General features: G+C 37.9%; 1 protein-coding gene and 1 long non-coding RNA gene across 4 annotated transcripts in view; one reads left to right on the forward strand and one right to left on the reverse strand.

The window, feature by feature from the left end:
* The window catches only part of HMGCLL1 (3-hydroxy-3-methylglutaryl-CoA lyase like 1), a 206185-nt gene extending 193221 nt beyond the window's left edge, over positions 1-12964 (reverse strand). For all 3 annotated transcript variants that reach the window (XM_059178286.1, XM_059178288.1, XM_059178287.1), the window contains exon 1: positions 12505-12964. In XM_059178286.1, the coding sequence (XP_059034269.1) occupies positions 12505-12612 (108 nt within the window). In that variant the 5' untranslated portion in view covers positions 12613-12964. The remainder of the gene's footprint in view (positions 1-12504) is intronic.
* On the forward strand, positions 12199-22716 carry LOC131834121 (uncharacterized). The gene is made up of 3 exons (XR_009354758.1): positions 12199-12351; positions 20175-20583; positions 22416-22716. It is a non-coding gene; the product is annotated as an uncharacterized LOC131834121 (long non-coding RNA).
* Positions 22717-23508: the final 792 nt, after the last annotated feature.

Consider the following 23508-nt stretch of genomic DNA (forward strand, 5'->3'; position numbering starts at 1 on the left):
GTAAAAACAGAGATATGGAAAGTGAATGAATAGCTAGATTCTACCTTCTTAGCCAGGAAAGAAAAAACAAAGCAAAACAAAATTAGCACGTGGATTTAAAATCTACGTTATCCTCCAATGTGAAAAATAATACAGCACAGCTAAAACTACTAACTCTAGCTTACAAAAGTACTATTTTTGATATTACTTGTGTCAATCATAAAGTCTGTTAATATGGCTGAAAGCACCTGAAGTTTGTCCTGTGGGTGTTAATGTGTTTAACATGCAGAAACAATTTCGTTCTGGAAACATTTTTAAAAGATCTGTGTCTTGGGGTGCCTGGGTGGCTCAGTGTGTTAAAGCCTCTGCCTTCGGCTCAGGTCATCATCTCAGGGTCCTGGAATCGTGCCCCGCATCGGGCTCTCTGCCTGCCTCTCTGCCTACTTGTGATCTCTGTCAAATAAATAAATAAAATCTTAAAAAAAAAAAAAAAAAAAAATCTGAATCTTTAGGGCTCCTGGATAAGAGAGAGATAAATAAAATACAGTTTCTTCTGTTAAGAAGCTCTCAGTCTAGCACTAAAAATACTGTATATTTAATATGGAGATACTTCCATCCATTCAAACATACTTGGTGGGGAACTCTACTTCCCAGTGGAAGATGGGCCCACTAAGCCCTATCCAGGAATTGGGGTTAGGGGAGGTGAGGGACATAAGCCAAACAGGCATAAGATTCACCACTTGCAAAACTAAACAACCATTTTCAAATCAAACATGAAGACAATTAGTAAGGCAATTGTTAAGATTGAGGCCTTTAAATTCTTTTTCCCTGTAAGAGACAATGGACCAGATAGAAGATACCAATGTAGGTTGATATGTATATACGCAGACACAGAAATATTCCTAATTAAATGAATTTTACTGTATTAATCCTGCTCAAAAATCTTCAATCAACATACTCTGACCAGGAATGCCTCCCATCTGTCCAAATCCCATTTGACCTCCCATCTACCTCCAACACAAAGCCTGTTATCATCCTCACTGACCCTCCTGCATTAGGACATACTTACAGGCTTACATTTGTAACTGAATTGCAATCAAGGAATGCGGGGAAAAGCAGGATTCAGACTAAAAGCAGGATGAAGAAATGAGCTTTTGGGAGTAGTGCTGTTGGGACATAATTTCTAGTGTTTCTATCTCCCCTTCTTGCCCAGTAGGGTCCTTAGCACCTTGCCAACATCAGAGAGCCAAAGCTCAGCCCTTCCTCTCTCTAAACCATGGAAGGAAACATCAGCTCCTCTTATCAAAATCATGTTTGTAATGCACAGCTCTGATTCCTTAATCACTGATGTAGAAAGCAGTTTTGGTTACATTTTATATTTTTCAGCAAGCCTTCCCACTACTTGGCTTTCCATTACACTATTACTACTAGACTTTCATATAAATGAGGCATAAAACATGTTATGCTAAAAGCATAAACATCTAAAAACTTGAACCATGTTCTAAATTATCTTCACATAAAATTCTCTTTATATAAAGTCTGATTTCAGAATGCATGTTTTGGAAACAAGATCTCCCCACCAGTATTACTTTCTGAAGAAAAGAACATAAAAATTGACGCCAAATTGGTCAGATGTAGAAGAAATGCAACAGCACCTCAGTGTTCGCTTCGGAATGAATTCTGATCACTCAGAAAAGGAAGATCATCCAAAGGGGAAGATGGAAAATTTCTGGTAATTTAAAGACAACTCCTGCCTGCTGAGTAATTATGATTAGGGTCTGTAGGGCTGAATATATACCAACATTCAGAAATGTCCTAATGGTCTCATTAAAGCCTCACCATGGAGCTATCCATGAAGGATAACAAAATCAAGCATCCACTGACACAAAGATAATGTGGACGCCGGAGGCAGAGAAGCATACAAATGAAGACCCCAAGTCCTGCTTAAGGCCTTTCTATGTAGTAATCTTCTACCTGTAGTCTTGACCAAAGTATTTCCAGAGGTTAAATTCTGCTCACCTGTGCCACAGCCAATTTGCATCTCCCACTTAGACTAATAATAGAGGGACTGGCAGGAGGAAACAGGGATTCTGTATGTTGCTTTTATTAGTAGGGCTACAAGCAGGTTGGACAATCACGTTCAAATCAGAATTTCTGTTAAAACAATATTCCCCAAATATACGATTCTGCTTTAGCTCTTTTACCATGATCTGTTCCATGAGAGTGACCCATAAAGTCATGGTTCTGCACAGTCTAGCCCCTTAGGTGAGGAGGAAAAATAAAAAAGAAACAAAAATAAAAGCTAAACTTGGAAAGGGAGAGACAAGGAGAGAAGAAAGGGTCAGGGAAAGTTATAGCACAGAGTGAATAAGCATAAAGAAAGCCAGAAGACTTGGAGGAGTTTGCAGCTAATGAAAAAAACAAGAACACCGAGTGGGGAGAGGGAAGGAAGTGAAAGCCAGCTGGAATAAGAGAAAGCAAGAAATACAGGAGCCAACAGAAATCCAAGGACAGAAAGCATTGGAGATTGAAAGGAACAGGAAATTTATTGGAAACCAAGTTGTTTTTCCTTTTGTATCCAATGCAATTCTATTCCAGGCAGAACTCTAGTCTTAACCTCAAAGAGGACAGAAGGGAAGTTGAAACTCATTGGAGTCTTTCCTGGAGAGTGGCCAGGAGCTCTGGAAAGATAGATTAGGGAAAACATGATAGGACAACAGACCCTCTGAAAGCAGATACAGGCTGTCTCACCCAGCACAGGATTTTCAAAATTAAGACAAAACAAAAAAGGAACAAAGTGATAGTTTGGCTCTATCTCAGAGCTACTGAATCGGAATTTCTGGTACATTTAGTAAACACCTCAAGTGATTCTTATCACCCAGAAAAGCCGAGAAAACATCGATCTAGTAGTGAACATTGGGAACTCTGAAACTAGAGCTGCTGGATTTCCTTCTGAGCTCTGTTATTCATTAGCGCTGGACCATGCACAAATTATTTTACTTTTCTGTACCCCAATTATTCAGTTTATAAAATGGGTTGTTGGGAGTATGAAATGAAGTATTGTACATAAAGCAGTTAGGCAGGACCTAGCACCTATTGATAACCTCCACAGTGGCAGCTCTAGAACTATAGAAGTACTCTGAATAGAAAACTCATACAAAACAATGCATCTTAATTGATTAAAAACTAAAATATGAAAAAGGAGTAAGAAGGCTGCATCTTAGATGCAGTATGCATGTGATGAAGTATGCACGGGAGCATTCTTCCCAGCGATACAGAGACCACGCCACAAACATCAGGCTTTCTGCTCTTGGTCTCAGCATTCATGAGTTGGGAATCACCATGTGAACATACTTGACAGAAAGCTTTTTTTTTTTCTTTTTCTTTTTTCAAAAGTACATATGAGTCACTTCAAATTAAAGGGGACTCCAAGATTTGGAGTCTCCATGCTCAAAAGAGGACGACTCTCTTGAAAGGCAATAAAGCCAGGACTTGGCTGATGTGGAGAACCCAAAGAGAACCACATCCAACCCAAGACCACTGAGAATCAAACACAGGGTAACCCACCTTATTTTGCAATCCTGTATAGTCTTTAGTCATTTCCCCTGTATTACTTCCAACAACCATCTATTTCCTCTATAGAACCCCAAGTAGTTCTCTGCCTTTCTCATTATGTGAAGACTCAAGTTCTTTCCTTTTCCATCTGGAAACTCAGCTCTGTTGTACAAGCTGCACCACATTCACAACCTCTACTGGACTATTCCCATAATCTTCTAACCTTAAATGAAGACCTGATCACCCCTACAGAAAGCATCTGCCCGGTAACCCTCTCATATAGAGACTGCTTATCTTTCTAGGACTTGCTTAGTGACCAGAAGTATGGATGGCATCTGCAGCTATTACTTCCTGAAAACTGTAGCCCTTTATTTGTACAAAAACTTCTCTTCCTTTGAGATCCAAGTGATTTGGCCATATGGTCCTTTAGCTCTTTTTGAGGACTTGTATCCTTTATATCCCGAAGCCATTAGAACTTAGTTTGCCAGTTTTCTTACCTCCCAGTTTTGGCATTATTTGGTAGTTTACGCAATGTGCTGGTGAACCTTCTATCCAATATTAGATTTCCACTGAAATTTACTGGATTTTACTTAGTTGAGCCATTAATACACATAGTCATACATAGGACTTATTATTGCTTGTGACTGCTCACTTACTAAGATTCAGACCACGAATATTTTCAACTTTCTAACTTTGTTGCCCGTGAATAAAATCATAATCTACATCAGTACTACAAGTCATTAGGCCCCTACTTTTACCTACTTCCACCTGTGAGATACCTTAGGTTAACAAAGAGTCTTGAGAACAGCAATACACCTGGTAACATGCTAGCTGAGGACTCATGGTGTAATAATAATGAAACAGACTTTTTCCTCAAGATGAATGAGTTCACTCTGTGAAATACATCTTTTGTTCTAAACAAGCGTATTAACTTAAATCTAAAATAAGGACACCAAAAAAAGTATAAAAAGCCTCAAAGATAAATATAAAGTGGTGAGTGAGGCTGATAGATACAGCAGAAAATAGGATAAACATATCAAGAGTCACATGTAATCACACATAATTAAAGGTAAATTCACCTAATTAAGGATAGAGACAAATCAGATAAGCAGCTTAGCTTATTAGAGACACAATTTAAAACAAAATGACAGAAAAATAGATGTGAACTGTCCTAAGGTACTTTTTTTTTTTTTTAAGACAACTAAAATTACAGGAGCTATACATCCAGATAAAAACATTGCAATGTAAATTTAGAAAACAAATACAGGATTTTCTCTTCAAAAAATAAAAAGAGTTGTTAGCATGTCATACATATGCACAAAGATACAAACATACACATATAGAAGAGAGGATCAGCAAATCTACAAAGTACTTTATAAATCAACTGATAAAATATATAGATGTCTCCCAAGGATTAGGAATCAACAAAGAGAAAGAATCAACCAGTAATGAAGTAAGGCAATGCAAAAGATTATGAAAATAAAATTTGTTTACCACCAACTCTATGTCCATAAAAGAAAAAGAAAAGATCTGAAATAAACTTTTATCAATAGACACAAAATGTCATGAAGGGACTACACATTTAATCATTCATTGATTCATTCAGTAAATTTTACTGAACTATGTCACAGTGAAGAAGTAAATAGCACATTGCTTCTCAAAGGCCCGATATTGAAGTTGAGCACAATGTTTCTTATTTTTAAAATATCTTCTTTCTCTTTTATAATTTTTCTTTATAGTGAAAACCATCGGAATAGCCTGTTTTTCTATGAAGTATTACTTTCTCATAAAGCATCCAATCTTGAGCTTTAAATTATTACCCTATACAAACTTTTGGCTGCAAGTGCTGGAAATCTAATGTATAGCATAGTGATTGTTAATAATACTGCATTATATACTTGAAAATTGCTAGGGACATAGATATTATATATTCTTAACATAAAAAAGAAATCGTAATTCTGTGATGGGTCTCCGGTGTTAGCTAATGCTAAGGAGGTAATCATCCTGCAGTATCTAAGTGTGTCAAAGCTGTACATCTTAAGCTTATACAATGTTACATGTTAGTTATATCTTATAAGGCTGGGAAGGTAAATAGTTACTCTAAGCAGTTTGTATATTACCTGGAATACAACTACTGCAAAATTTTTATAATATGGTAAATTAATATATTTTTACAACTTCAATCACATTGCATAATTGTCTGGGGTTTTTTTATATTTTCCTTCTTATATTGTTAGCATTTCAACTAGCTTGTACAGAGTGAGTTTCTAACTAAGAACAACCAGAAAATCTAGACAAATGTTAATGAAAACACTTGTTAGATAGCCTTAGAAAATTGCCAAGGCAGTGAGTACTTAAGTGGCCAATAAACCATGCAGAAGAAAGACAAAGTGGTAAGACCAACATTGACCATGACTTCATCTTGAAACATTTGCCAATTTGAAGACCAACATTGACCATGACTTCATCTTGAAACATTTGCCAATTTGGTATCAGCAGTTGAAAAGATCATCAGAGCTTTTAGAAGCCTTAAAGGCAGAGGAGAAAATACTTTGATGTTCGGTCCCAACCGGGAGACACCCAGGTAAACATCCTAGGCTTTTTAGTTAGAACCACTGAACAGCAACAAAATAAAAGGGTGAAGAGAGAAAGACAAAGCCTCACAAATAAAGTAGGTCCAAACTCAAATCAGCTCAGCATCTGATTGGCTTAAGATAATCTATCCTTATATTTACTATTTGCTAAAAGCTAAAAATAATCCTTTCCACATCTCACTACTGTTAGAATGGCTACTTTAAAAAATTCAAGCAAGTGCTGCAAAGGATGTTGGAGGGTTGGGGGGCGATGCCTCCTGTACTATTGGTAGGAATGTAAATTGGTGCAGCCCCTTGGAACACAGTATTGAGGGTCTTCCAAAAATTAAAACTAGAACTGCCATATGATCCAGTAATTCCACTTCTAAGTATCCAGAAGAAAGGAAATCACTATATTGAAAAGGTACCTGCACCCCCATGTTCACTGCACCATCATTTATAATAGCCAACTTTAGTGTCCATCAACAGACGAATGAAAAGTATTTTTTAGCTTTAAAAAAATTCCTTTCATTTGTGACAAGATGGGTAGACATTAGGGGCATTATGCTTAATGAAATAAGTCAGGCAGAGAGAGACGAATACAGTGAGGTATCATTTATATGTGGAATCTAAAAAAAGCAAACTCAGATAGAGAACAGATTGTTGCCAGAGGTGGGGTTGGGGTGGGGAGGACAAACAAGGGGAAGTAGGAAAATAAGGGGGAAAAAAGAACCCTTTCTGGGGAAGGATAATTTGAGGTGTCTCAAATTAGGTCTCTAATTTTCATTTCAGGTATCTAACACACACCCCCAAGTCAGTAAGTATTTGAGGAGAAAAGATAAATAAATCAGACCCACTAGAGATCTGAATATTGGAGTTATCAGACATGGAACTTAAAATAACCCTGATAAATACTCAAGAATTCATGGCAAGATGGAAAATTGTGGCAAAGAACAAAGAAGTGGTTTAAAAAATAACAGAAATGCATTAACTCAAAAATATAAAATTAAACTCAATAAATTAGATTGGCAGCAAATTACAACTCGAGAGAATTAGTGAAATGGAATACAAGTGAGAAGAAAATATTCAGAATGAACGTGGAGCAAAAGGATGAAAGATACAAAAATGAATGTAAGAAATAGATGGAGCACAGGGAAAGTTTAAAGATTTTTCAAATTATAAGCCCAAGTGGATGGATTAAAAAGGAAACAGAAGTAATACTTAAGGAGAAATGGTTGAAAATTCTCTAAAATCTATGAAAGCCAATAAAGCATGGACCCATACATCCAAAAAATGCTACAAACCACTGGCAAATGCAATAAAATTAAATCTAGACACATCACAGTCATACTGTTGGAAACCAAAGACAGTGAGAAGACAATCATCAAAGAAGCAAAAATAAGACTAATAGTTCATTTCATTGTCTGGCTTCCATTGTACCGATCTACATTTTGTGCTGTTGTCATGCATTTTAATTCTTTATATGGCATATATATTTATGGCCAATATTAACTTGCATTTATGTACATCATTATCAAAATAAATGTAATTTCAAACAAAACTTAAATCCTATTTTTACTAAAGACTATAGAAAAAAATACTACTTCTAGCTGAAGGAAAATAATTTCAGATGGAAAGATGCAGATGAAGAAAGGAATGAAGACCAAAGGAAAGAAGAATATTCTAATATAAAATGTCTATCAACTGTATACATACAGATAATAAATATAAAATTAACATATACAACAATATAAAAAGCAGAAGTCAGTAATGGAGCTAAAATACTATATTATGCATGTTTAATAAGTTGCAAAGGTACCAATTTACATAATATTTTAAGAAGTCCAGGTCATGTATTGACATCTTATAGATAGCAACTAAGAGTATAGTAAAAACAGCATATAATTAACAAGTTATGGTAGGGGGAAAATGAATAAAAGCATATCACTCAAAAGAAGCTATAAAAGGAAAAAAAGGGGAAAAAGCATAATAGAATGAAAAGAGGGAAAAAAGAACATTTGAGACAAATTTAAAAAAACAAACAATGGAATGGTACATTGGTTCTTTTCTGAAAATTTTTCCCCAGTCATCCTAAGGTTTTTAGCAAATGTACTAACAAATGCATAGCTACAGATTAAAAAGCATATAGTCACATTATCCTCAAGTTAAATTTATGCAGAAATATATTTAAGTTAAAGTCTCAAAACATTTTAACACCAAATACTTTCTTTGAACCATAATTTTTGCTGAGAGCAAATGTAACTTAAAATCATTCAGGATATAATGTACAATAACCATATGTTTAATATCACATAATCTACAATTTTGCTTTTATACATCTACTGCATTTAAAATATTGTTTGTATTAGAATTTAGGCCCTGGAGAATTTTATTGTCACAACAGGGTATTAATATATGAAAAAAATTAGTTACTGCTTAAGCAGCACCTGCAAATCAAAAAGAAATTACTTTACCAGGTACCTTACATTTATTCAAAATCTTGAAATACACCAATTAAGGCAGCTTCTTTATCCCTATTTTAAAAGAGACAAACATAGAAAATAAAACAGGCCTGAAGAGATAGCTTGAATGATAGGATGATCAATTTTAACTACCTGCTCTATGAAAGGAATCTTCTGAAAAATCGGTGTCATTAGCAAAAAATTAGAGACTCAAAAATTTAATTAGTGGAGTGGTGGTACAATAAATCTTTTATTCACTCACCTCTTCTGTATTGGATAATAAATTGTTAGACTTCAAATGTATGTGTGTCTATTTTTACACATACACAACTCCAGTATTTTTCATCCTCATAATTTATCAGGGATATATTATTATCTCTCATGCATAAACTGAAATTTTAAGACCTAGCCAGGATATTTCCTGCACAAAGTCACAGAATGAACTGGTAGCAGAAAAAGATCTAGGTTTCCAATCTTGCATTGCCTAGCACAGGATTCTTTCAAAATGTAGTATTCTATCTGTCCCAACGGTTTCCAAATTGTTTCAAATTCCAGAGATCCTGCTCACGATGCTCTCTGCCAGATTTTATATTGACTTGTTAAGCACAATGCTGTCTCATCAGCACCACCCAGAATCCATTTTCAACTCTTGTCCCCATCAAAGCCTGACTAGCCCCCGTGAGATGAAAAGGTAAGACACAAACAGTAGTAATATCCATCTTCTATCATGAAGACCAAACTGTATTGACATCAAGTATTCATTCTCATCACATTAGCATTAACTAATATTTATCAGGGTACCACAAGGTACCAATCATTGATTTGGCAAGTGCTATGAGGAATTTCATGGTCCCCATAAGCCATGAGATCAACATTCAATCATGTTTTCATTCAGTAAGCATTTACTGGCCATGAAAAACTAACCGGACATTCTGTTAGTTGCTGTGAATGGTGGATGTTTCCCATACTTTTATGATGCTTAGACTCTGGTAGGGAACTACACATCAAATAATCACAAAAATAAATATGTAATTCATATTCTATATAAAGAACTGTCCACTGAGCCATATAGGATAACAAGAGCTGCATGCTTTAAGAGTCTGGGAAAGAACTGATGAGAAGGTAACATTTGAGTTGAGATCTGAAGGGTGAACATAAGTTAATTCATTAAAAAGAACCTTTCCAGCAGAGGGGAAAACAGAAAGACCAGAACTCCAGAGGAAGAATTGTTAGGAATTCAAAGAGGGCCACCTGGCAAGAACAAGACAATACCTTAAGATGATGCAAAGAGATGCAATGAAAATAACAGAGAATGCTTTAGAGACACATTGAAAGTTTTGGTATTCATTCCTAAAAGTAATGGAAAGGCACACCAAGCTATAAAACGAGGGATCAGCAGGATACCATTCGAAACAGACAACATCTCCTAACCAGCTACATGAACAGGGGGTTGCAGAAGGACTGCAATTGTCTAGTAGACCGTGAGAGAGAATGCCATTTTAAAATTGGTAGTAGGGACGCCTGGGTGGCTCAGTTGGTTAACCAGCTGCCTTCAGCTCAGGTCATGATCCCAGCGTCCTAGGATAGAGTCCCACATCGCGCTCCTTGCTCGGCGGGGAGCCTGCTTCTCCCTCTGCCTCTGCTGCCACTCAGAACTGCCTGTGCTCGCGCGCTCTCTCTCTCTCTCTCTCTGGCAAATAAATAAACGAAATCTTTAAAAATAATAAAAATAAAATAAAATAAAATTGGTAGTAGCAGCAAAAGTTGGGAAAAAGAGATGGATTTCAGAGAAATTGGAAGAGCTAAATTTGCAGGACTTAAGGATACTTCGGATGTGGAAAAATGAAAATGAAGAGCTCTTGCCTGGTGGTGTATAGAACTGAACAGACTGTGATGGTTTCTCACAATAGCAAGTACTGGGGAAAGTCTGGGGTTGAAGGGAGGAGAACGTGAATCCAGTTTTGGAAATGGTGAGTTTGAACTGCTTTTGAAATATCCAAGTGATGATGTCCAGTGAGCCGCTGCACATCAGCACTGTAGCCTAAGAGGGAGATAGGAATATAAATCTGGAGGACACAAATATATAAACAGTAACTGAAACCCTGAGTATGGATACAAAGTCATGAGGAATTCGTCATTTACCGGACAGCAACAGGTCACAGAGTCTGACTTGTGCCAGACCAAGGAACCAGAGACTCGCCTGGCTTAAAGCACTTACAGGTGCTATTAAACAGATGCCAACGAAGATCAGTTGCAATGAGTTAAGTGTCAGATGTCAACGGTGCGGAGGTCAAATAAGACAACATATAAAAAACTATAATTCAATGAGCAGGACTGAAAAAGAATGATGCATAAAATGCCATAGAAGCACAGAAATGAGGCATTAACTCTGGGTGGAGTGAAGAGTTGATTAAAAGACGTGACATTTAAACTGTGTTTGAAAAATGAGTAAAGAGTTTCCCAGGCAAAGAAGTCAGGGGAAGAAGTCACTATTTCATGAAGGTAGAGCTATTTCTCACACTCATAGTCACTTTGGATTACCCTGCTTCTACATCTTAAAAGGGCAAAGCAGACATCCTCAGGTAGCAGCCAAGCTTCCATCACTGCCCCCATGGCCCACGAAATCAGAACATGAGGGAGAGAAATACAGTATTAACACAGCAACAAACATCATGTAAAGTCTCAGAGTTAGGGAATAAAAAGAGCATTCCTGATTCTATAACAGACTGAATAAGGATATTAAAAAAAAAAAGTTATAAAAGCAAAAAGTCAAATTAGAATGTAGAAAAATTCAATAGACAGGGGATCATATGATCAGAATAACTTCCCCTCTCATGCATTTTCAGCAAAAGGCTTCAGGCCAGATGACCATGGCCATCTTTTAAGTAATGAGGAGCAATGTATCTTCTGATTGGTTTTGAAAGAATCCACAAATGCTGAATTACTATTTGTAGAACGAAGACCACAATTTCACATACTGATACACTAAACTGAGAATACGCTGAATGTAAAACTATAGGAAAAATGGGTACCTAGTATTGGGAGAGTTGATTCAAAGCCACATAGTCAAATTATGTTTACCCACTGAAATATTATAATTAATCCATTATTATTTACAAGACGAATCAGGGATAAACATTTTTGCATCCAGCAAAAAATAAAAAAAGAGTGAAACCCTTATACTGACTGCCCCTCCCTTTTCCCATGCTTTAACATTCACATAACAATGGTCACTGTTACTACTTGGTGGAATTTTACATTTTGAGCTCTTTAAAAGGAAAAGCGCATTTCTTTTTCCATTTACCTCCCATTTGTTTGAGTGCAGTAAGCTGCAAACACGTGGATACAATTAAGTTGCCTATTAAACTGGGCATTCCGGAATCACGGGGATATCAATTTGGCTTTGAAAGTGCTGTTTTTTCAAGCTTGTTTAAGTGTGTGTTGAAGCATAAAAACATTAAGGATAATTAATGATAGGCTAGATAATTTCATCCTATGATGTTTTCCTAGCCTTACATGCTGGCTTCATTCCTCTTTCTGCCACACATTGTCCCCTTTGTTACACAGTACAGGGAAGGAACTGAAAATTAAAGGCACTGTCCCTGGAGAAATGCTTACAGATACGCGTATTCTCTAATGCAGCCCCTCCAAGGGAAAAACAAAGAAGCAGTTTCCGTTAGGCGTCCTGCAAAAGGCCACAGGTTAGAGATTTTGCTGGGTCTGAACTATAGAGGCGAGTCTGCATGTTCACAACACAGAGAGGATGGGGAACCTTTTAAGAGGTGAGGCCTAAACAAGACGGAACTGCTGCAGGGAGGACCCTGGGGTGCGGTGGTGACATAACAGGGAGGGCCCTGGGGTGCGGTGGTGACATAACAGGGAAAGAGCCGGCTGTGTACAAAAGGGTGGGGACACCCTGGGCCGCGAGGTGGTACCTGCGCAGGGTCGAGCGCCCCAGCCACTGAATCCCCGATCCAGAGATGCTCCCGGAGAAGCTGCTGGTAGCTGAGGCAGTGCTTCACCGCAGATGGCACATTCCCCATGGCAGGGCCTGGGACTGCAGACGGCGATAGGAGGGCGCCAGGAGCCGGGAGGAGAGGGATGCCGAGCGAGCTGCGCCAGCCCAGAACACGCCCCTCCGGGCCACAGGCGGCCTGCAAGAGCCCTGCTCCTCCGCTCACTGCGTCGGCGCCGGGAGGGTGGGGAGCGGGCAGCACTCCCGGCCGCGCCCGGGGCTAAGAGTGCCGGAGGCACCTGCGGTGAAGGCCCGCGGCACTCGTAACCCGAGAAGAAAAGGAATTGAGCCCAAGGATGTTCAGGTGTGGCGCATTTTCCTTACTGCGCTGAGCGTGCCGGGCTCTCTGCACACGCCCCACTTTCCGACTTCTCACCTGATTCAGCTCTTAAGAGAAAGGGTGTAAATAAAAGGAAGGGCGCATGCGTTTTTGTGCTGGTGAGTTGCTCCTTTCCAGCAGCAGACTTTCATGCTTAATGTAGATTTGCCCAGCGTTGAACTCACTTGAGTTTATGCTTGATGACAATAAGCTCTATTTTTAAATTTTTTGAGCTTGTTTGCAAGCTTATAACACAACCTAATAAAGAAGAAAATATAAACAGTATTACATTGGGGGAGATGTCACAGGTAACTTGGTTAAGTCAGTAAATTGTCCTTAAGCTCGTACTACAAGTTAAGTACTGAACTGGAATCCAGTTGCTTAAGAGATGCATGGCTCCAAATTGTTAAAGCCCTAAAGGCTAAATTCATTGGGACTAAAAATGCTACATAAATCCTTAGGATATTAAAGTAGCAGTAATCTTTGGTGTGCAGGGGGTTGGTCCTGGAAAGGACCATTTCCCTACCACCTCTCCTTCATGGGCACACTTAAATCACCTGGACCCACTCTGAACCAGTGATTTCAGCAGCTTGCAACTGAACAGACATTCGTCAAGAACAGTCTTGTGCAGCCAAGCGTGCATGGCCAGGCATACCAGTCAGTTCTACCTGTCACTGTAGCAAATAGAAATCCGAAGCTGGCTGATGTTGCACAACCAGATGAAAGGACCAAAGATTGTCTTGTAAAACATAATATAAACACACTTACAGGGAATTTAATACCCAGAATAAGGAAACAATCATTACTACTTGGGAGAGTGGTGAGACTTCCACCTTCCACAGGCAATAGAAATAAAGCAGTCAAAGAATAAGAGGTATTTATGTAGATCCATGTAGTTTCTTAGTGGAACAGCACTGGAAAAGGCAAAGAGGAGAAGGGAATCTTACACCTCACAGCTTTGACCAAGAGGGTTAACTTGGAGAACATGCCCTGAGCTGCTAAAATGAAGTCGCCCAATTACTGGATGACTTTAAAACTCTTAAAGTATAAAAAAAAAAAAAAAATCCAATTATTATTTTCCTGAAAGTTACTATTTTATAGGAGTATATTCACAGAGCTAAATCTATTCTAAATTGTCTTTAGCAGAGCTTAATGAATGCATTCTGGTTGCACCAATGCCTATTACCTTTTTTTTTTTTTTTTTTTCTGTCCCTGTTGTAATACTATAATAGGAAACATTGTTTCTGAAAGAATTTAAAAGGACCAATTTGAGCAACAGTAAACAAGGTAACTTTCAGAATGGAGTCAATCCTTTAAAACTTGAAATAGTTCTGACAGTTAATAGTGAACTTTAAATTTTTGGAGAATATGACTTCTGAGATTAGCCAAAATTATATGTTCCCTTGCTATGAAGAACACCTAGAAGTAAACTTTACTGCTGAATAGTTTTCTAAATAGGAAGGTCTTCAGAAAATGGCATATCCCAAATAGTTCACCGAAGTAATATAGTGGGGTTTTAGGGTTTTTATTTTTGTTTTTTGTTTTGTTTTGTTTTGTTTTGTTTTCAGAAAAGCCTTTAAAATATGAAAATATTTGTTGACATAGACTGAATGCCTTTAATATGGAAATGCTGTAATATCAAAAATGTAACCTATAATTCCTGTAATTACCAAAATCATTAGCAATAATAAGGACCAAATATCTTAAGAATGTTAACTCTCACAAATGAAAGAGCATGAAAATAGATGGGCTTTTGCTGGAAGGTACAGTTTGATATTAAAGTTAATTATGAATGCTGAAAATGTATAAACTTTTACAGTTACATTAGTGTACATCTTTCTTTTTATCATTAGAATGAAATTTCAATATGTACTCCTGTTAGCGCAAATCAGGAAAGCTCTGGATGAAATGAAAGTAGATACAGAAAATCCCTGTGGTGGGCAATGTAGCTCTTTCTCCCCATATGCAGGTTAAGAAACTTGAGCTCTTCAGAGCAGTATAGGAAATACTTCCTAAAAATCACAAAGTGTGTGGTGTTTCATGATCATTGTGCATCAGAACTAAGCTATTTCTGTTTCATTGCTGTTCAGTCTTTCACATGTAAGAAGATCTAAAAAATCATTGCAAATTAAAAGCAGTTTAAGTTCCTGTTTTCTCTAGTGAATATAAATAACTTCCCATTCAAAACATTGACATGTATCTGTCTTTCCTGAATTGTTCTTGACTCACTTCACTCCTTAAACTGCTACCAAAAATCCAATCTCTCAAGAAGAGATGTTAATTAACATCTTGGTCCCCTCCATTGTCTCTCTGTATTCTCCTGTTGACTTCTCTCTGCCACATTTCTCTTTGAAAGACACCACCGTAGCACAGTGAGGCAAAGAGCCCTCACTATGGTTTTAGATCACCAGAGATGGGAGCATGGTTCCACCACTTATAAGCTGAGTGACCTTCAGCAAGTTCTTTGGTTTCTGTTTCCTTATGTATAGGAGGGCAATGATAAAGTCTCCTACCTGACATAGCTATTGCAAAGATTAAATGAGCTACAATATATAATGTTATGAACACATGGTCTCTGGCACAGAGTAGGTGCCCAATAAATTTTAGCTATTATCACTACGGTGGTTCTGGCTCTCTGCTTTATTTTGCATTCCTAAAATCACATTGTATAGCTGGAGCAATTTTTGAAAATATATATATGATCACTATTTCTAAGCTTAAAATTCTTAGAGATTTCTAATAATTTTGCTGAGAAGTTCATTAAAATGACACTCAAGTTTTCTTGAGAATGTTCTTAGTTATCTTTCCAGTCCTATCTCCTATTTCCAAACTTGCTAACTGCAGAAATCTCAAAGTATTTGCATTCTCAAAATTCCAGGGCTCTCCCGTGCTGTACTTTCATTTGAATTTTGTTCCATATTATACACATTTTGGGAAACACAAAAGATTCATGAAGATGTCAATGAATTCAACCATTGCTCTAATGCTAGAAATATTTTAACATATTTTCTCTCAGAAAGAAAATAAATTAACATTCTTCTGTCTCCGCTTTTTATTCCGTCCTTTTCATTTAACATTGAATTAAATTCTTTCAAACTATTATGCTACTGGCTATGCAATATTCCTACATGCACATATAATCAAAATCATTTTTAATAATCTTCTAAAGCATAGCCTTTTACTTATTTTTGAAAGGGAGGTAGATAACTAGAATACAATCATGTGAATGTTTATATAAAAAATTATCTAATTAATCTTCCAAAAACAAACCACTGGTGGAAATCTTCCACAATGGTTTTATTTCTGTCCATTTCTATTTCTGTTTTTAACAAAGTTTTGTTTCATATATAAGCCTTTCCTCATGTTGTTAGTAATTTACTAATATAAGTTGATCCTTGGTGAAGGCTTTTTAAAAAAGATTTTATTTATTTATTTGACACAGAGAGAGAGAAAGCACACAAACAGGGAGCAGCAGACAAAGGCAGAGGGAGAAGGAAAGGTAGGCTTCTTGCTGAGTAAGGAACCCAATGTGGGGTTCAATCCCAGGACCCTGGGATCATGACCTGAGCAGAAGGCAGAGCCTTAACCAACTGAGCCACCCAGGTATCCCAAGGCTCCCCGCCTCAATGGGTATCTTGTCTGGGTTACTTATACATCCCTACAGAATGACTTCACTCTGGCTTGGTGGGGATTTACAATGAGTTTGGTGTGACAGTTCTGGGATATATTTTTTGTTAAAATCTTAGCTTAGAGTACCATAAGAACATTATGAACCTGAAACTTAAAAACCATGCACAATGGAATTCAGCTTCAGTTTTCTTAACAGGGATTTCACGTCCCACTCACATGCTCAGGTGAACCTTTTCCATCTCATATAAATGGAACTGACTTTGGAGACCCAACGGCTCATGATCTTGGCTCAGTTAGCTCCCTTTCTCAGATGGTCATTGGATATTCCATTCCTATGCGATAAAAGTCCCAACCTCTGGCTTTAAAGACCTCTACCCTTTTGTGGGCTTCTTGGCAATATTTAGTCCCTAGGTATATCCTGGGTATCAGTATCTGAGGGGAGGGGCCAGCATCTCTCACATCAGCTAAGTCTTCCATACTTACCAGAACTCTAACTGGAATTTTTTTTTTCTTTATGATTACTTTGTTTGCACATATTTTTCAGTTCCTGGAATTCCTCTCACCTCTAGGAATGCAAAAGTAGAATCTAGGAGATGGTGAAATGAACTGAGAACATTAACTTGGAGAACCTGCAAAACTCATGGTAGAGTTCCTATATTTTGATGCATCTGCAAAAAAGAAAACTAGACAGAAGCCATATGCTCTCTTTATACACTCCCATCCCTCTCCCTATCTCTTCTCCATATAAAATAACAACAATAAATTACATAGCTGTACATTGGCTATATCCTAAACAAAGGATATATCCTCTCAAAAATAGAATGGGGATGGGTTTGTATTCCAGAGGCCAGTCAACCCAAAATGGGGTAGACTGACCACTATCAATCCTCTTGAATGGTAAGTTCTTGGGGGAGAAAGGTCTAGTTAAAAAAGGTTATTCTGTGAGTCCCTTTGGTCCCAAAGATGGTTGTTTAAGGGTTTGTATGATGACAGCATGAATAAAATCAGAAGCAAGTGAAAAAATCAAAATAGTAATAGTAATAAGTGCCAAACTGGCATGTAGCCAAGGTACCTACTGGGCAGGGATCAAAGACACATATGGTGAGTCTCAAACAATGATGCTGTAGAACTTTGGCAAGTATCACAAGGCTAATGTGCTCCAGCCTTAAACAATAAAAACGAAAGAATGAAAACAACTTCGTTACCAACACTGAATGATACCTAAGGGGAAGCAAAGCTTTCATCATCTCAGTTTTATTGCTGAAAAATTTAGATAACTTCTCACATATGTTATGTCTGGCTGATCTAAACTGATGGGAAGGATAACAGTGTGTTTAAAAACATTCTTGGCATTTCGTCCCTAAAATCAAAGTTCCATGAACAATAGCATTGTTTTGAAATAGAGCATTTTTTGAGAGTAAGTAATGAGATCTATTTTACCAAAATAACACCCCACCCAGGTGATGAATACCTGGCACCAGATACAGAAATCGGAACAAAGCTGCAAACCACATTTCTCCAGATGCAGGAGTCTATTTTTCTTCTTTCACTAATTCAGAAGGATCCAAAAGCATTACCTTTGCAGATATGTTGTAAAATAAAAGGTACATGCAGTGACTGTTCATTGACTATTATTAGTTCATTAATGGCTACAGTGCAGCCATTATTTTTGCCAATTTTTTTGCCAATAGATATAAAGTATCTTTCCACTCCATTACCTACAAACTCAGACTCTATTTGAAAAATGTTTGTATCAATCACTTGATGTATTTTGATGGTTCATAGTAAATGTGACCTTAACAGGTAAACTATATTAACTCTTACCCATGAACAGTATCATTTTTTGAATCTGTTATCAAGCAGAATTGAATGAGAAAACAAGTCAATATCAATTACACATACAAATCACTTGGTATTTTGCTTTGCACAGAGTATGTGTTCAATAATACATCTTCGCCTTCTATCTTTTCTCCTCTTTTCAAATCAAATCAGTTCACTGTTAAGAATATGTGATATTGCCCCAGTTGGAGGGAATCTATAAAGCCTGAATATAACAACTTCTATAGAACATTAGTTTAATTCACTAAAGGGATCTTTTTGATGCTTAGTAGTTAGTGGGAAAACAAATTTGGACAAACATATGTGACATATCCTCTTGGCTTTAAGGGTCTCCTATTCTAGTGGTGACATCCAAAGAAAACAAAAATTAAAATGTATACATATATAATATCATATAGTAACAGATGTATTTTAATTAGATGAATGTAAGACATTAAATGCCACAGTTATAGAATCTAGATTTTAAAAAATTATAGTATAATTTGCATATTCATTAAGTGTGCATTAAGTATTTAATTGCATAAGTATAGGGCACTATACCTGTGTGGGGAGTAATGATGAACAAGCAGTCTTTAACACAGACTTCTAATTTTCTAGTGAAATATGCCACTCAAATATCTACAACAAAAAGTCTTTGGTAAGTGCCAAATAATAATGTAAGTTGATAATTGGAGCAGAGCACATTCCATTTTCAGTTAGGAACATAAGAGTAGGCACAAAGAAAAAGGGCACATTGAGAGGATTGGACAGACCAAGCCCATCATGGTGAAGGCAGCAGGATGGCAAAAGGAAGATAATTGATAACAGGCTACATTACTACCAAGAACTATCAAGACATGGAAATCACTTCAAATAGAAATCTTCATAAAAGAACCTGATATAATGATATTTTTATGTTCATGATTCCTTCAGGATGGAAATTATAGATAAAATGATCCTTTTCAGCTTTGCCACAGATGAACATAAACACATACATCCACTGGAGGTGTTAAGGAGAATAATTTTAAAGTGTTTATTTTGCAAGTCAGGCTTTTATATACAGATTTAGAATTTTTAAAGTGTGTCATACCTGTTCTCATGAGCAGGGGAGGAAAGGCTGTATTTATTAAGTGACAAGACCTACAATGCACTCCACTGGATACTTTAATAATATGCATGAATTCTCATCTCCATTTAATTGCTGCAGAAACTGAGGCTCAGCGATCTTGAACAACTTCACCAAAATCAAAAGGAAGCATGAGAGGGCATCTGGGTGGCTCAGTTGGTTAAGCGACTTGCCTTCTGCACAGGTCAGGATCCTGGAGTCCTGGGATCCAGTCTCACATAAGACTCCCTGCTCGGCAGGGAGTCTGCTTCTCCTGCTGACCTCTCTCCTCTCATGCGCGCATGTGCGCTCTCTCTCAAATTAAAAAAAAAAAAATTTTTTAAAGAAAGTATGAGAAGTGGGTTCAAATTTGTGTCTCTCAAACCCTTTGCCTTACCTTTTTCATGTCATGGTTTTCAAGAATAAATATAAACAGACATTCTTCATACACACATAGTCATTGTGTTGCTCATAACCCTTTCTAAAAAAGGAAACCTTTGCTCAGAGAGGTTATAATGTTTACTGTAGGGCTCAGTCTTCTAATTCTGATTTCTATGAGATTACCACAATGTATGGAGGAATCAATCTTATCTTAAGTATGAAATTCGAGGGCTTTTTCAGGCTTGATGACATTAAAAGTACTTTCCGTGATGTTAACATAAGGTTAAAGAACTCTCTTCATAACTTCAGCCTCTGTATCTTCTCTGTCTTATTTCAGGGTGTAAGACTAAGCTCTAGGTCCTCAAGAAAACTTGCAGAGGAGGGTACTTCATCTTGATAATCACATGTATGTCGGAGTCACGCCCCCAAGATGGCGCCGGAGCAGTATGGACAGCCTAAAAAATATCTGCCCTGGCCACGCGTGACCTCGTGCTCCTCATATGAGCACCGTATGCCACCACTGCCTACGAGCCCCAGATACCTCCTGTTCACGTGAACACCCCTGTGATTGGCTGTTATGCCCTATATAAGGCAAAGGAACTTCCCCGCAGGGGAAGGAGAAGGAAAAAGGGGAGGAGAAAGATCGACCAGGGAATAAACAAGAGCTTGTGCATCGACCTGTGTGTGTGTTGCGTCATCTCTGCGGGCAGGGAGAGCACGACATTTGGTGCCGAAACCTGGGAACTGTGAGTATATTTAAAAATAGCAAAGATACAGTGAAGGTAGAAATTCTGATACTGGTTGAGATATGTTCTGATTTACTGATAATATTAAGGTATATTTAACTTTTTAATTTTATGTGCATTGATCTCACATTGAACAGTTTTGTCAGAGTGAAATACAATGTTTCCATTTTGTTTACTTGATTTTTAGAAGTGGTAGTTCTAACAGGAAGATTTCATGGAATAGAAGTTGCACAGCTTTTTAAACTTAGCGTTTTAGAGAGAAGGTGAGAGAAGGCAATACATGAGTACTTTTCCCCCTCGTCATATTGCACGTTCGTCACTAGGGCGACCACAAAGGAAAGGTTAGAAGTTTGCTGAAGAGCAACCACAAAGGGATTGCACGTTCATCACTAGGACGACCACAAAGGAAAGATTAGAAGTTTGCTGAAGAGCAACCACAAAGGGACAGCAGCTGTATGTTCGCGGATCGCGACTGTAAAGGTAAAGATAATGGGGTCGGAAATTTCTAGACTCCGAATGGAGAGCCCCTTGCGGGCACTTTTGAAAGCTAACGGAACCCCTCTTGAGAGTTATTTAAAAAGTTGTTTTTCAGGAGGTGGGAATTTGAATAGTAAACCTGCATCATCTCTGTGAAACCTTAAGATGATGAAATAGAACCTTTCTTTGTTCCTATTTCTTTAATTATCACTGTCTTATCTAACACTTTGAACCAGTTAACTCAGTTGGAGCATGGTGCTAATGTGGCTAAGGATGGGAGTTCAATCCTTTTATTGGTCCCTTAACTTTACACACTTATACAGAACTCTTCATAGCTACAGATTGCCACTTCTTGTAGGTATATATCTCACAATTCAGCTCTTAGTCACAGGGAAGGTGAGGAGTATAGCTTAGCATAAGCCTTTCATCTCAAATGGAAAGACAGATTAAATAATTGGTATATGTGATACTATAGACTTTTAATCTAATATTTAAATTAAACATAATAATGTAATATCTAAAATATGTGTCACTATAATTTTCTCTGGGTAAGGCCATTTTCTAAATAGTATCTTTTAAAAATTAAATTTCAATAAATTAAGTTTCAGTAAAAATTAGGTACAAATACAAATAAAACATAGTAAGAAAAGGTGAAATCCTGTTAACACTGAGTTCTTGTGCCTAAGTTTGGGTTTACTAAAGGAAAGTATACTTGGTGCCATACAACGCAGCAGAGTCTTCAGTTCACATATACTATTCAGTATCACACAACTCCTAATTTCTGTTCTTGGCCTTTTCAGTTTATGTTAGTACCAGTTCATGTTAGTACTTTTCTCAGTTATGAGTTATGATTAATATTATTTTTAGTACAATTTTTTAGTAAAAGATGTTAGATAAGTAAATATTGTTAAACACTTCAGTTGCTCTTAAGCTCCTCACATGCTGTTTAATCAGAAGAGTGTTGATTTGATCTTCAGAAAGAACCAAAGAAAGAGTTTACAAAGTATTTTGGATGTTGTACTGACCTAGATTAGGATAGTTGCTGTCTGTCATTGCTCATTTGATATTGCGCTGCTAACCAGTATCCAGAACTGAGGGACTACCCAACATCTCCGAAGCAGCTTACAACATCACTTCCTTACTCCTTCCTGGGAGCCTTTGCTTCTTTGTTCGTTTTAACTATTCTTCTTCCTTTCAACCCTCTTGTATATCACTCGTAATGATCCTCAATCAAAGGGTATATCTCCTCCAGGAACAAATGAACCTAATGTCACAAATTCTCTCCACCAGTTGTATCCAGCCCTTATCGGGCATATGCATCACATCTAACTTGTATTCTAATCTCTCCTGAGCAGCAAACCTCTCCCGAGAATTATCTCAGATGCTCAACGGCACCTGGTCAGCCAAATTCCACAATCTGACAGCCTCCCTCCGGATGGAGATTCTGCAGATCAATGCCATGAGAGTAAACCCTCTCATGGCCTCCCAATTCCTACAAACTATGCAGGCAGTGGTGGCTTTTGGGAAATCCTGGTTTGGGACTATTGCACTCGGCTATATTGTGCTCCTCGTCCTCCTCCTGGCGCTGCGTTGGATAAAGGCCCTCCAACGCACATTAGCCAGAGACCGGCAGGCTGTACATCAAGCCTTGGTAGCCATAGAGCATGGTAGCTCACCCCAAGTATGGCTTAGCATGCTGGGCCAGTAATCAATGACAGGTAATGAGGACAATAACGGCGTACAAACCTAAGACAGAAGCTGCAGCATGCTCTGCAGTATTTGATGACGGGTAAGGGCGCAAGTTGATCGTCCCAACCTAAGACAGGCATGGTCCCTTATCCATACAAATAAATAAAGAAGAGGGAGCTGTCGGGGTCACACCCCCAAGATGGCGCCAGACGTGCCCCTAAGATGGTGCCGGAGCAGTACGGACAGCCTAAAAAATATCCGCCCTGGCCAGATGTGACCTCGTGCTCGTCACATGAGCACCGTATGCCACCACTGCCTACGAGCCCCAGATACCTCCTGTTCACGTGAACACCCCTGTGATTGGCTGTATACTCCCTGTTCACGTGAACACCCCTGTGATTGGCTGTTATGCCCTATATAAGGCAAGGGAACTTCCCTGCAGGGGAAGGAGAAGGAAAAAGGGGAGGAGAAAGATCGACCAGGGAATAAACAAGAGCTTGTGCATCGACCTGTGTGTGTGTGTTGTGTCATCTCTGCGGGCAGGGAGAGCACGACACATGTGGTGGTGATTGGTAGTATTTCTCTTTGTAGAAGTTATTTAAGCCATGAACTTATGTCCAGGCTATTAAGTTTATCAAAGCATCTATTCAAAGAAATTGTGATTTTTCAGTTTCTGGTGACTTTTTATTTTTCCTTCTCTGTCCCCTGAAGTACCTAGTATATTCCCCCACATATTGTATGGTATTTTTTTTTTTCCTG

Source organism: Mustela lutreola, chromosome 6 (genome assembly GCF_030435805.1).
Source record: "Mustela lutreola isolate mMusLut2 chromosome 6, mMusLut2.pri, whole genome shotgun sequence".
NCBI lineage: Eukaryota > Metazoa > Chordata > Mammalia > Carnivora > Mustelidae > Mustela > Mustela lutreola.